We start from the raw sequence: 16,417 nt of genomic DNA on the forward strand, positions 1-16,417 counted from the left end.
TAGTTCATGTATATAACAAGAAGCGACAGTTCCATTTTTATGGTAACTAATATATGTCATATTATAATATATATTTATAAAAAATGATATACTTATAAACGCGCGTGTATCATGTTCATGGTTGCGAATGAGTGGTTAGTCATCTCAGTCACCAATATTTTTATATCATAAGTTTCCAAATGTATACGGGGGGTGGGTCTGCAGAACCAGAAGACAAAAGAAACATTCTGACATCCATTCCCTCCCCCCCCCCCCCTTTGGTGCCTCTTTCAATTCAGTCCTTAAGGAGTACAAAAGTTTCTCACACTGAGAAACTATTCCGGTGTAAATAGGGGCTGGCAACTACATGTAGCCTAGATGTCCAGAAATCGCAGAAATTTGAAGCCGCGTCATTGGGCAGTTTGGCGGGAACCTCACGGAGTGCTGTGCAGCTGTGGCGACAGGTTCAGAGAAGGTCATTACAAGCCCTGCTTTTCTTCTTTCTTTATACAGCTGTTTTTGTTTTTGTTTTGAGACGCAAATTCGTCATAGTGACTGGAAGTTTAGCTACTCCTACACGAACGGAAGACGTGCCGATATTGATCGATCGATTCACTGAGTGATGGGTTGGGAGATTTTTAGGGATCTCCTGTCAAGATGTTGTCATCCCTAAATTTACACACAAGATTGTGACTACCGTACCAAAATCGCTGGGTTTTCATTCCTTTTCTAAACAACGACAAGAAAACGAGCACTTATGAGTAAGACTGATGATTGCTATCAAAGATCGATAAAATGGGCAGACATGGTTTCATGAGAGTAATGAGATGAAAAGAAGTTCGGGAGGGGTCGTAGAGAAGGATCTGTTATCGGGGGGGGGGGTGAGACTCATTTCGTCCATATCACACGAACCTATCAAGGTTCATTTTCGTGGGAAAATACTGTTTATACAACAGAAACAGTCATGTTTTACGTGAGCATATGATTATATGACATTGTGAAATTTGAATTCGTCATGGTGTGCATGTATGTCAAATATGAAAGTAAGTATGTGTCTCACGAGTGCATCATAACGTTGTACAATGCACGAATGTAGGTACTGTATGTAGGTACGAGTATCATCATTGATGATTTATTGAAGAAATCTAAAATACTAAAAAGAAGTTTGTATTTTTGAAGCTCATATACTTCACCATGTTGTTATCAAAAGTATTTATGTTATCATTATTCTTATTGCTATAATTTTGCCACTATCATCATTTTAATTTTCTTTAATAATATTATAAGCTCAGTGATTTTTGATCTGTAAGAAAAAAAAAAAAACCCGTGTACCTATTAGTCATGAAAAAGAAGACACCTTACATTTAAAAATGAATTACGGAATACATGTACATACTTCAGGGTGTACAGTGTATTTGAATTATGCTTGTTCTCATAGCCGTCAATTCCTTTCATAAAAAGCTGCTGTATAGTTATATCATGATTCCGATCTCTCGCTCTAATTGTGACCCTGCACCTCAAAGCAAACAAAAAGTCGCCAGACATGTATTTTCAGTTAAGACCATATGTGACCCAGCACCTCAAAACAAACAAAAAGTCGCCAAACATGCATTTTTAGTTAAGACCATATTCTGAAAGAGGAGACTTTAAGCTTTAAAATGATGTAGAACTCAAATCAAATGGACTCTCCTAGCCTATCTAAATATTGGAAAGAAAGCACAAACTCAGGAAAAGTGTGAACTGAGAAAAGAGGCTCTGAAGTACAGTGTCTATTCAAGCGCTTAATCTTTACCAAACCGTGCTGGCTGTGCGATGAATGGGACAAAAAACAGGAAGTAAACCACCAGAGTAACAACAATGAAGGGATTATCAGATTAAACTGAAATTAAGCATACCTCATTAACACATTCTTTCCATAATTAATGCCAACTTTCAAAGCAGTAGCACTATCCCTGCAAAAGTTATTAGAGTTGAAAGTGAAGAGTGTGGACAAGGTTTTTCAGAAATGAAAAAGGGATTCTAAATACACACCTAATCACACTATTTTACCAAAAATGTTGGAGATAAACTGCTAAAAAAAACACACTTTCCTGCCCGTTTTATTATACCAAATTTTTGCATAATGTAAAAGAAGACCCGCTCTTTCAGAAAATATGAAAAAGTCAAGTTCGGCTAGATTGACCCATTTCACTTTTTTCAGTCCTCACGCAAAATCAGTGTGTGCGACTTTATGTTCGTTTTGAGGTGCACAGTCACATTATGAAAGAGCAGACTTTAAGCTTTAAAATGATGTAGAACTCAAATCAAATGGACTATCCTAACCTATGTAAATATTGGAAAGAAAGCACAAACTCAGGAAAAGTGTGAACTGAGAAAAGAGGCTCTGTAGTACAGTGTCTATTGAAGCGCTCAATACTTACCAAACCGTGCTGGCTGTGCGATGAATGGGACAAAAAACAGGAAGTAAACTACCTGAGTAACAACAATGAAGAGATTATTATCAGATTAAACTGAAATTAAGCATACCCCATTAGCACATTCTGTCCGTAATTAATGCCAACTTTCAATGCAGTAGAACTATGTTTTCAAAAATTATTAAAGTTGATAGTGAAGAGTGTGTACAAGGCTTTCAGAAATGAAAAAGGGAATCTAAAGACACACCTAATCACACTATTCTACCAAATATATTCGAGATTAACTGCTAAAAAACACACTTTCCCGCCCGTTTTATGACCCCAAATTTTAGCATAATGTAAAAAAAAGACTTTTTCCTTCAGAAAATATGAAAAAGTCAAGATCGGCTAGGTTGACCCATTTCATAGAGTGACTTATTTTCAGTCCTCTCGCAAAATCAGTGTGAGCGACTTTTTGTGCGTTTTGTGATGCACGGTCACAATTAGAAGTTGATTCATGGTTTATCATCCATTTTTTTTCTTTTCCTTTTGTTTTCACTTTAACTTGCTATCACTTACCCGGAAGTTTGCAAGAAAATTAAAACTTCAATTCATAGATCTGATAATCGTAGCTTTGTTTGCAAAGATACATTTGTTAAATGAAAAACATTATGAGGAATGCGTAAAGCCTCAAAGGCGAACCCTAAATGTATTCCACACCCTGATATTTGACTTGAACATGGAGAAGAATTTCACTTGACGCATTGGAGACCTGCTCCATTGAGGAAGAAGGGAGGGGGGGGGAACTATTCGAGCTGGTGCTATCGCAACTATCAATATAAAGCAATCACGTATCCCATTTAACATCATCTATCGTTTGAATAAAACATGGGATATGATGTTTGGTGTGTTCTAGTATGTAATCATCAAATGGAGCTATGTACGCTGTCCTAACAACAAAAGAATGATAATATCTTTTTGAAGCTTTTGTCGAGGTTCCCTCCCTCCTTCCCTCTCCATCTCCCTCTGTCCTTTTATCTTTCTCGCCTTTTACTATAGTCAAGCTTTCCCTGTGATGTTTGGATGCTTCTGTTGTTGTTTTTTTTCTTCTCATTGATAGTCCCTGCTCGACAGCCATCCTCTCTCCCTCTTTCTTTCCTTTCTCCTGCCTATCCTCAATGTTCGTTCAAACACAGTGACTATTTTTTTTTTCACACGCATGCGCAGTTGGTGATCTCTGTCACTCTCTATCAAAGCGAACACCTTCCTGAGTCAGGCAGTCAGACGTTTAAGCTGCAACCGCGAAGAGGGCCTGGACGGGTGACTCACGCTCACGTCCTACCGCAACGAAGCTCTGCCTGCTTGGAGCCCCCCACCAAAGTTTAGAGGCAAAACCTTCCCAGCACACATGGCAGACGACGCACCACGTACTCGGATCAATCACGTTGATACCATTATACCTGTTCGAACTTACGACAGATGTGTCAGTGAGTAACTGACAGGAGTGTCTGAGAGGATGGAAGTATGCTTTCGAGGATGCTTCAGTGACTTGTTTAGGTAGTGTTTGTAGTATGGTGATGAGTACCGCTTGCATTGGCTTATGATGTCTACCAAGTGATGGGCGATGGTCTCGTCCTGCAACAACTACGCACTGTTTGTTTCTGCCCGAAGAAAACTATTGATAGTGAAGGTATATCTGCCAGTGAATCGAGTGGGTCCATATTGTAATGTTTGCTTAAATCTTGAATGATGGAGACGAATTCATGGCTATTGCTTCTGGTCTGCTCTTTCCTTGGTCTCAAGGAACTTCTAGCCGTGAACGCACAGACCAATGCGTACCTTGTCTACCCTAAGGAAATTAATGTGCTTCACGGTGAGACTGCGATTCTCCCGTGCGTGGTAGACCCGACGAGGAATGCCTTCGTCATATGGCGGCGAGTCAGTCCCAAAATTGATATTAGTCTTGGAGTCATGATCGACGACCAGTTGGACCCCGAGCTGCGGGAAAGAATCGCAGTAGTCGCAAATAAGACAACCGGAGAGTACAACCTGCACATATCCCAAACTGAAATCAGTGATGAGGGGTCGTACGAGTGCAATGTGGTGTACGGTCTGGAATCGTCGGGGAGCTCGCTGAATACGATCCGGCTGAACGTGCTCGTGCCACCGGAAGAAGGGTACCCTCTCTGCGATGTCCATCCTGCGATCCCACTGCAGCAAGGAAAGATGGTGACGATGTCCTGTGTGACCAAGGGGGGTCATCCCCCGTCGAAAGTTGTATGGTATCGCAATCATGATCCCATTACCAACACGACGGAGAATGAGCAGAGCGTGCAGTGGAGATTGAGCGAACTTGATTACGGTGTGCAGTTTACTTGCACAGAAACAAGTCCCGCTCTTGCCGGAGTTCGGGAATGCAGCCTGGTCCCGCTGCCCTTTCGACTGTCTGTTGACCTCTCCCCAGCCGTGGCCGAGATCGACGTCGGGCAAGAAGCGTCCTTCACCTGTTTAGGCAAGACACCAATTCAAGCAAATTTAACTTTCACTTGGCACGTTGACAATCAAGAAATCCCAGCGAACAGTCGCTGGATAATCTCTGGTGACCAAGGCCAAACGATCTCGCTTTCAAATGCGATACAGTTGGATAACCAAACAAGCGTTGCCTGCACAGTAACGGCTGGTCCGGGACAAACTGTCAAAACATTTGCAATGCTCGTCGTTACAGAGGACCTTGCCGAACGAACACATCTGGAGACAGATACGAGGACAAGCAACAGGTGGAATTCCAGAACTACCAACCATCCGTCCTTGAACTCGGACAGAAAACCAGAAAATGAGAAACCGGCATCAAACGCCATCAGCAAAAAATTCGTCATCATAATTTCGTTGGGCGCTGTCATATTGGGTGTGGTTCTAGGCGCTTCCATTGCGATCGCGAGCATTTATCGCAGTCGGAAAGTTGCCACAACGCACTCAAAGCCAAAGTCATTCAAGAGTTCGTTCAAGACGGGCTCCACAAAACTCATGTCAAAGCACAGTCGCGGCTTCGGTTCCCGTGGCGAAAAGCTCCTCCGAGATTCGCGTCGAATCACCTTCAACGACACTCAGATCACATTCGCTGATCCCGTGTTCGACTACGATGACCCTCCCGTAGAATCCATGTCTACCGACCCCGACGACAGCTACCTTGGCCTTTGTCCCGATAGCCTGTCGTCGTCGAAGTACGAGGACCTGCACGCTCATGTAATGACCTCACTCAGCTTCGACAGGTTTTACAATGAGGCTCCTGCTGTTCCGGAAATGGAATATGAGGACGTAATAACAGATAGGAATTGGTCAACCAGGAGTTATCCCATAGAAAGAAACATGCGCGGTGAGTTAAATGACACTGTATACCTCAATAGAACATCGGTGGCGTGAAATTGTTGGATCACCATTTCCTATTTGTATATTCAATGCGCGTGATGAAATTTGCGCGGGAGATTCTAAGTACTTGTTGTAAAGACTTATTGTATGTGGGTTTACGTTTTCGTTAATTGAGCTTTTTTTATTCAAATATAACTTGTTTGACCGAGGAAGCACCGTGCTGCAGATGGAATTCATCGAATGCCTTCTTTTATTACAATAAATGATCAACTGCATGGACGAAATGATTTCTTTTCTTTCGCAAAGACCTGCATGATGACCAGTGCATAAACATCAAGCATTTCTGTCATGTCATTGCCTTTCATTCCAAGCAACCATGTGCTTATAACTAATAATAGCCTTAAAGATGGAAACACTGCTAGCATTCTGAAAAGGAACGTTCTGTAGTCAGAAGCAATGTCGAAATAATTGAATTCTAAAAGGTTACTGTGCATTTACATCTTTATAAGGGTACTTTTAATTACACGGTCACAAAAGGGCAGGTATGTTGATAACAACCTCAAGTTATTTAGGTGGAAGACACGTTTCTCCCAGAGTAAATATGGCAACAATTCTATTTTCGTTAGTAGACGCTGTTCTGCATGACTCATCAAAACGTATCATCTGCTTTGTCACTCTCCAAAGGTTTCTGAATTTGGCAACAACACTCGGGTCGTTGATGTCAGGGCAGCACAGTAAACTGTAGGTATCATTCACATGGAGACGTCTGACCCTTGTACTCATGAACTTTTCTCCGTGTCTTCAACGATTCAACAAAAGTGTGTGATTTTTAGGATTCTTCATCTGCAATGCAATGGCATGAAAAACGTTATTTTTGCATGATGCCAAAAAGGACTGCCACTGCGTGTGAAATTGAGTGATAACCATTTGTGTATAATCAGCGGAAGCTTATGAGAAAGCACAATCCCAGTGAAGAATATACATTAAATATTTCACTTTATTTCAGGACAACTGTTCAATTTTTTTCCTTTTGACTTGAAGTGAATGACGAACTAGTATTGACCTTTGGTGACATATACAACATGTATGAGGTACATCTGAGAGAAATCAACAAACTAACGTTTCCTCTAACAGATGTTGACTGTAAACGTAAGTTCTCACCTGCTGTGTGCTATCAGCAAAGGAAACAGTTCTCGGAGAAACAACTGCACACACTAATGGCAAAACGGTTTTAACCATGTCACTGGGTAGTTATGAACATCATTATTTCTCTGTATGACTTATTGTGTTTGTTGTTCTTTAACCCCATCCCGCCTTCCTCATTCTTCTTGAGGTAGTGATGTCATATTAATTTTCAACATTTGCTCACACAAATGCACTGTCGGACTCTCCTCTTCTCTAACCGATATACGATTCTTTTTTAGTCACAGCTGAATAACTAGGCCGAGACTTCCTTTGTATCTGACACCGTAAGAGTACGTCACTTGCACAACATGAAACGAATCAATGACATCTTTTGACACATATTCCGTTCGAAATGTGACGCACATGGGAGATACGAGCGTTCTTTATTTAGGATTAATACTGTGAGTCGGAAACATAAAAGTCAACATGATTCATTTCAATATTATCTCAATCCTAGCTGTGAAAGTCAGGAAATATTACGAACAACTGTTTCTTGTTGTTTAGACGGAAAAAAGGGGGAAAGAAAAGAGAGGGAGAGAATAAAAACAACAACAATGGAAGTCCACAGCAAGTGAAGCAAAGTTTCGTGTCATGAGTACACTTATGATGAAAAAGTAGTGGGTTATCGTCTTTGATTTGTCATCGCCTTTGATATGTGCTTTATTCAAATGTTTCATTTGTGTGTTCAGATGGTTTGCGTTGTGTCTAATGATTCATAATTACATTGTATTTTTTTCATTTTTTTGAAACTTTATCAAAAATATTTACAAGATTGAGAGCTGCAGAGTCTTGTACGCGACATTCCATACGAACGTTTATTCAATCAAGAAGCCAGAAATAATACTTCAATATTCTGACTTAACTTACCACCCTCTCCAAAAATTCATGCTTTGTAAATACGAAATAAGAATCGCATTGGTTTCTTTGTAATTTCATGTAAACATTGATCCTATAACTGCACCGAAAAAAAGAGAGAAAAAAGGTGGTCACTAGGCAACAAGGGCAATCGACAGGAAAAACAATTTTAAGGTAATAAATCTGATGCAACTTTAGACGCATTTATCAGCTACTCAGGGTTTCTTGTATGATAATCTCTTCTTATTAACCTTAGTGACCACACCCTGATGATTCTAATATGGAATGGGATCATTGCCACCCAAATGACGTTTTCTTCTACACAAAGGATAGATCCGTTTGTTCACCTCGCCACTGACAACTATGGCTGGTTTATGTTAGTAAAGGCTGTTCAGTTTTTGAATGTTTCACGCTTCATCTGTGAAGCAGGGCAAATGCAAGGGTCTAGTTTATTAAATTTATTATATCCTAAAACTGTGTGTAGTACCTCTTAGTTTCGGGATGAAGACAGGAAAGATGTTATAACATCCTCAAGACGAAGAACATGTCATTCCGATCAAGATCATTGGTCTTCCGCTCTACTTTTTCCCGAGTAATATTGTTTGCTCGGCAAAGCAGTTTTGTTATCATATTATAAGCATAATCATGCAAATGATGGAGGAGTAAGACAGATTATAATGATAGAATGACAATGCAGGATAGATTTTACGATGTATAAAAGAGGTTGTCGTAGTTATGGCCTCTGCAAAATGTGAGAGTCAGGCACTTTTTAACTTTTTCTGTATCTAGAAGTTTCGACTTTTTTTAAAATATCTTAATTCAGGATTAACTTATCACTTGTCAATCAGTTGCTAACTTATCACTCTTCCATCTTTTTATCAGTTGAATCAACGTCCATCTCATAATTGTTTAGAGTGGAAATTGAATATCCCCCCTCCACCCACGTACAAAATGAAACTCTATAAAAACCAAACTATGATCTCGGTAGGATCGATCCTTTTGTGTTCAGTCTCCGGAAAAATTATTACGCAATTGATGGGAGACCTACGTCACAAATGTAGATGCTGAAAGGACGTCATCTGAGATGATTCAAACGGTGATTTACCGACATCCTATAGGGTCTTAAGTTAAACCGCAATCTTGAGATTACCGGTATTACTTATGTCACTGCCTTTATTTCTTTTTCTCAGTAAGTTCCTATATCTGGATGTTACCATGTATCACGTGAAACACACAAATTACGTCAAACTTCAAACTTATCCGTGATTGACTAATACACGAACAAGACAGATGTTGCTTTCTGACAGTCTCGTTTATGCATAATTAACGTAGAGAACTGTGTTTTACTCGAAAGCTGTTCGCTCACGTCAAAATCGAATGAATCATAGTATTTGAATGACTGGCATTGACTAAAATATATGTTTTGCATCAACAAGAGGCATCGGCATATTGTAAGATGAATCCGATTGGTAGTAAAAAAAAAATGCCACTGTATGTATGAATTGAATCTGATATGCAAATAATAAAAAAATATTGTTGTGTAAATTTGATGGTAAATGGAGTGTTTTTGGAGCTTTTATTGTGTCGGTGCATGTGTCTGGTAAGCAAGATCGTCTTCTCTCCAACCTTATTGGTGATCCTCTCAGTAATCCTCTGTATTATCAGCATCATTACATCAATGCGATCAAAATATTTATCCAATGGTACGTAGACCGATTTAGCGTAAACAAGTTTTTGGTATATTGGTCTTATTTGTTTGTGTGTTTTTTGTTGAGTGATCCACGTCCACTCTTTTCCATCATAAAAATTATCTTATTTTTTACAATGACAGTGTCCATTGTTCTTTTTTTTGTTGTCAATGTAATACCATTCGCACATATATCTTGCATTCGAATGGTTTGTCCTTCCAAATTGCTCAAAGGTTGAATTAGTAATGTATCACGTTGTATTATGTGTTTCCTGTCATTGATGAAAAAAAAAAATAGATAATTGAACTGAATTGAAATTGACTGCGATCAGACAATTACAAAGCCAGGTTCATCCACAAGGCCTAAGGTACATCAAAGGAATACTTTGTAAAATACTTGTGTCTATCTTTATCAGCATTTGATCACAATCACACAAACAGGTATCAAATCATTGTAACCATGGTAACACAACAGTAACCATGGTAACTTGCACTAGAACAAAATAATAGTGACCAAAGTAACTTGCATTAGAACAAAATGGATTCGTAGTCGATGGTTCCTCTTTTATCATGTAAGCAGCAGAAAGCTGACTGAATGACTCATAAAAGTTATTGATTCCGGCATTCTGTTCGTAATTAAATGACTAATGGTATTGGACATTGACATCAATTTTGAAAATCAGTGCTCTTGAAATCTTTCCCACGGTTCAAAATTTTCTGAACAAAAACTAGATCTTGCCAAAACAAATTTTGGCAATGGGAGGTATAGATTATAAGATAGCTTGAAAGGTTAAACCCACACCCGCACATCGCACATATAGTATATTTTTTAGCGTACCGCGGGTCAACATAATTAGCAGTGATTACCAAGAATTTGAAAAGTAAGACAGACTAGGCCTTAAATGGTGCTACTGATCTGAAAATACCATTAAAAAGTGTCCAATGAAGATCCGTGCAATTAAAGATATTATATACATCCAACATCGGAGCACGGCCACTACTAGACAAACAGGGGACTTAATCGTCAAATGAAGTGTATGTTTTGGTGTAGCTATATATATATACATATAGACAGAAGAATTGGAACAAGTTCACTCGGTTGACAGCAGGTTCATCCGTATTTTATTGCTACTCGGAGTTTCATGCCAACTTCATTTAGGGGCAATCATCATGCAATGATTAAATACATCCCAGAAATGCATTTGGATTGAATTAACGCATTTTTAGCGCGTGATAAGTCTCTTCTTGAATGAATTGCGCGATGGTGCTGGGATGTTTTTCGTGGAATAGTTGAAGTTCACACGGTTTAGATGATCCATTTTGTCGTCCTTGAACGGATAGGCAAGAGTGCTCAACAGGTACCAGAGGCAAGTAAACATCAGGCAATCCTGATTGCCTGATGATTGCCCCTAAATGAAGGTGGCATGAAACTCAGAGTAGCAATAAAATACGGATGAACCTGCTGTCAACCGAGTGAACTTGTTCCAATTCTTCTATGTATATATATATATATATATATATATATATATATATATATATATATACATATATCCTAAGTCGTCAAATGAAGTGTATGTTTTGGTGTACAGTGTATTTATATATATATATATATATATATATATATATATATATATATATATATTCGGTGTGAAAAGAAGAGCAAGGTGGACAATCAATAACACGAGTTTGATATGAAATGTATTCAATAATATGCAATTGATTATGTATATTATTATTGGAATATGTTATATACAGCTGTAATTACGGATTTATTGATTACTCAGTCATTGTAGACTCACGCCAGTTAGATTTATATTAGTATATATATATTTATTAGTGTAGCCACACGAGTGAGTCATTTTTGTATCGTTACAGCCCTGATGAAAGTCCGTTTGGGACCGAAAGCTCGGCGGCAATAAACAGGCACGTTGACCCTAGCTACGTCCACCTTGCTCTTCTTTTCACACTGAATGTAAATAATGAAGGAGCTACACTGGTACTGTAAATGGTCGAGACCCCTTCTCGCAGTCTATATATATATATATATATATATATATATATATATATATATATACATGTATATACTGTATAATACGAGGAGTATGATCGAAAAACGAGATAGGCGCCATTTCTAAACATTTTAAAGTTAGTCCGTCATCAGAAAAGAGCAAAAACAAACAAGTAAATAAACGAAACCCTTTCTAATACCTCACTTGTAACATAACAAGAAATATTCCAATGATTTAAACTAATAATTATGTTACATGTACATAATTTCTTGTAATTTGCTTTGCTTTTTAGCAAGTTTGATCGCAAATATCTCAATTAACAAAACTGGAGTTAGTTCGTTTTGTCATTGAACTCTTCATACCCATGTGTTTGTGTTTGATTATGTATGTCTGTGTGTCTGTGTCACACGGTGCACGGTGCATGACCAGTTGTCACTCAAATGTGCTGATGTCGTATTCATTGTTTTATGGTGTCTTTTGTATGGATTCTTGTTTGCTACAAAGAAAAAACAAGTAAAATTTGGTAAATATAAGATGGGCTTTGGAGTCTCTGCAATCTGATTGGTCGGTTGTCATGCATTGATTTTACTATCTATTTAAGCCCACACTATGAGCCATACGTCCAGTAAAATCCAAACGCATGGCTCAAGCATTGTATAGCATTGTAAGTGTACCGGACGCATGATGGGGAAAAGGTTAAATTTCGTGAATTTACGGACCCATTTTATAAAACGAATGATGCATAGGTCTATTTCGTGGATCAGTGAGAATTGGATGCTCTCGTTTAACTTAAGAAACAATCTAAAACCCACTCGCTACACTCGTGGGTTTAAACAGTTTCAAAGTTAATCTCACGCATTCAATTCTCACTGATCCACTCTGTCTTACGCATCATTTGTATATATTTGACTTCGATCGTGGCCAGCGCGGATACTTATGATCTCGAAGAGATTTTTGTCCGATTTCGTGAATACGTCGAATACTAAAGTTTGTTTGATTTCCTTTTTCTTTTTCTTCTTCTCTTCTTCCTCTTCTTCTTCTCTTCTTCTTCTTTTTCTTCTTCTTCTTCTTTTTATTCTTATTCTTGTCTTTATCTTCTCTCTCTTACTTTCTCTGAAAGAAAAATTAACCATTTATACTGCTCATTCTATATCATGCAACCTTTCCCTATATACTATTAAATTTAGCGACTACGATTTTATAATAGAATAATGTATAAGCAATAAACCTCAAACCTCAGTAATTCGAGACAAACGCAGTGTCTTCCGACCAGATATCCTATAAGGTCATCATTGATATCTAAGACGACTGGGGATATCATTCATGTGGAGAAAGAGGTCCCTTTGCTTCATTACGTTGGTTTTCATGTCTCCTCAGTGTCGCATGTGTGTGTGTATGTTTTTTGGCTGTATCAGGATACGACTGTCCTATCTTTGAAAAGAGTAAGCATTGAGACGTGTAGTAATGTATCCTGACCAGCTCCAAATGAAAAATGATTGAAATACAATGATAACTTTAAATAACGATCAACCCAACCACAAAACATAATACATGTATATTATACATACACACACAAATGCAATACAAGTATTTTTTTTTTTTTACTCTGAGCACGAAATATGATAAAACACTTTTCTGAGAATGACATGTACGAATTGGGTATATAACCCTGCTTAATCTATAACAGCTTTACTATAGACTGTCGAATTGCTACACTTGCAAAACCTAAGAGACTTCCCAATTTGCAGACGTTTCCGTTTGCAATGACATTTTGATTGTCTTTCCTGATCAAACTTCTGAGGAGCGAATCGTGTAAGTTTTATAAGTATGATGTAAAACATAACCTCCCTTCCAATCACTCGGTCGTCTATTTATACAATTCCTGATATTTCTCCTCCCTGAGAAGTCGTTGAGAATAGTTTAGAATTAATATCAAGCCCTGATTCACTTCCCGCAAACGGTTCAGAGATCGGACCGGGACCCACTGCTGCTTGAGATGATAGTATGACTATTCCTGAGACCAGTCATTATGACCCCGTCGTGATTGCCGATTGCGAATGAAGTAGCGTATTTTTGTTTTTATTCATTTCTCAATTCAATAATAAAAATGATAATGGCGGCAACTCTGTCCAGGGTAAATGTATTATTTAATATTTGTTTTATTGTTAAGTTCATTTTGAGTGGACATGAAAAAAAGGTATTTAATTGACATACGTATATATATCTACATACTTCTTTTGTTTTTCAACAAGAGTTATTCAACTTGCTTGTGTGTGTTTTGTGTTGTGAGCACATGTGTTTCTTTTGGTTTTCCTTCTTTTAGGTATCTTTTTTTTAAGATTATGATAATGATGGCAGCAACTCTGACCAGGGTAAATACATTATTTAATGTTTGTTTTAGTAGTGAAGTTCATTTTGCGTGGACATGAAAAAAAAAAGGTGTAAATTGGCATACATATGTTTTTGTTCTCAACAAACAAGGTATGCAACTTTTTTGTTTTCGTTTGGTGTTTTGTGTATATGTGTTTCTTTTTTCTTTCTTTTTCTTAGGCAATTTGCCTAGTTTGTTAGTTCAGTAAGAACTTTTTGTTTATGAGGAGTCTGTAAGTATAAGCTCTGGTTTTTAGCAGCCTCTTCCAATTCGAATAATTTGATTCGTATATATGTTTAGTCATAAGTCACAACGTTTTATTATTCTTCATGTCACAGTATCTTAATGTATTTATGTTGTATTGATTTTGTGTAATTTTGTGTATCAAAAGGTTTAGTGCAATTGTATTTTTTTGTGTTGGAAATTAAATATCTATATCTATATCCCGTCATATATATATATATATATATATATATATATCATATACACACACAAAATAAACACACACGGACATACACATAGCATGCGACACACAGACACACATAATATGTATTATACATAGTTATACATAATTCAAAATACGTTTATATATATATATATATTATATATATATATATATGTGACACTGCACCTCAAAACAAACAAAAAGTCGCCAGACATGAATTTTAGTTAAGACCATATTCTGAAAAAGCAGACTTTAAGCTTTAAAATGATGTATAACTCAAATCAAATTAATTTTCCTAACCTATCTAAATATTGGAAAGAAAGCACAAACTCAGGAAACGTGAGAACTGAGAAAAGAGGCTCTGAAGTACAGTGTCTATTCAAGCGCTTAATCTTTACCAAAACGTGCTGATTGTGTGATGAATGGGACAAAAAACAGGAAGTAAACCACCAGAGTAACAACAATGAAGGGATTATCAGATTAAACTGAAATTAAGCATGCCTCATTAACACATTCTGTCCTTAATTAATGTCAACTTTCAAACCACTAGCACTATCCTTTCAAAAGTTATTAGAGTTGAAAGTGAAGAGTGTGGACAAGGTTTTTCAGAAATGAAAAAGGGATTCTAAAGACACACCTAATCACACTATTCTACCAAAAATTTTTCGAGATAAACTGCTAAGAAAACACACTTTCCTGCCCGTTTTATGACACCAAATTTTAGCATAATGTAAAAGAAGACCCGCTCTTTCAGAAAATATTAAAAAGTCAAGTTCGGTGAGGTTGACCCATTTCACTTATTTTCAATCCTCACGCAAACTCAGTGTGTGCGACTTTATGTTCGTTTTGAGGTGCACGGTCACATATATATAAACGTATTTTAAATTATGTATAATTATGTATAATACATATTATGTGTGTCTGTGTGTCGCATGCTATGTGTATGTCTGTGAGTATTTATTTTGTGTGTGTATGCGTAAGATTGTATTGAGGAAACAAGAGTGAGTGATGGGAAGTGAGATGTGATGAGCAATGAAAAAAAGCCTGACGAATTGTGGTAGGTAACTGTATTCCTGCGATCCGTTGAGCTTACATATCGACGGGATCCGCTTGTTCACCCTGCACTGCAATATCAGCTAGCGATCACATTATTTACATTGTTAATCGTTTTAATAACAGCTAGTGGTGTATTAGTTTATGGTCTGCAGACACGGGCAATGTACATGTAAGTGAGTGCAGTGTTATCCAATGAAGATCACACATTTCGTAAAATAATCACAAAGGCTGACCCTATTACCTCTGCCCCGTCTATAGCAAAGAGGAAGTCAGCATGAACGAGATTTTTTTTTTATTTAACGAACAAATAGGGGGCTTACTCCGTAAATACCGTGAGGCTCGAATTGAAATTATCTGAAGTCCGAGATAGCAAGGAATAGCTTTATTTTTGGAGCTGCACAGCCCTGAAGATACTAATGCAATTTTGTCACCGAGGAATCCACAATTTCAGTAGTACCCTCAGGAGTACGACATGATTGTTTTATATCCCTCCAACGAATATCAAAATAGGGAAAATAGTAACATTGTTAAATTAAAAACAAATGTTTACATATTGCAGCGCAGACAATCAATATGTATTTTATATACATGTATGTATATGGTCTATGAGGCCCATCTACTGGCAACACTTAACAAAGAAACTCTCTCGATGAAACAAAAATCGACAACATTATACATAGAAATGACATTCAAGGTATAGTGCACTACACCATGCATGTTGTCACGGTATAGCACATTTCTTTTTATTACCATTTTGTTTTCAACATCGCTAACATTAAGGCAATTGATTATGACGCTACGTAGACCAATCACAAAACAAGATTCAATTTATGAGGGATATGAGTTTATCTGTTATAACTTCATAGAGGGATATCTACAAGTTCTAAAGGCAACTGCTGCGTGTTCTGTAACTGTCATAACTAGTGAAACTGTTAACATCATGATATATCATCATGATCATTTTAATTGCATACAAAACAAAGTGAATTATAATGAAGGTCAGCAAACAATTTGACTTTCCTGAGCATAAAAATAATTTAAAAAACCCCACTTGAAATCAATGAAATCGGG

General features: G+C 37.5%; 1 protein-coding gene across 1 annotated transcript; it reads left to right on the forward strand.

Annotated features, from left to right (window-relative positions):
- Positions 1 to 4,121: 4,121 nt before the first annotated feature.
- Positions 4,122 to 5,792, forward strand: LOC139711104 (uncharacterized). Its single transcript, XM_071623020.1, has one exon. It carries the CDS (start codon positions 4,122 to 4,124, stop codon positions 5,790 to 5,792), a length of 1,671 nt encoding a protein of 556 aa, XP_071479121.1.
- Positions 5,793 to 16,417: the final 10,625 nt, after the last annotated feature.

This window comes from Diadema antillarum, unplaced genomic scaffold, assembly GCF_040938485.1.
Source record: "Diadema antillarum isolate AM-2024a unplaced genomic scaffold, OU_Dant_1.0 seq00001611_RagTag, whole genome shotgun sequence".
In the NCBI taxonomy this organism is placed as follows: domain Eukaryota; kingdom Metazoa; phylum Echinodermata; class Echinoidea; order Diadematoida; family Diadematidae; genus Diadema; species Diadema antillarum.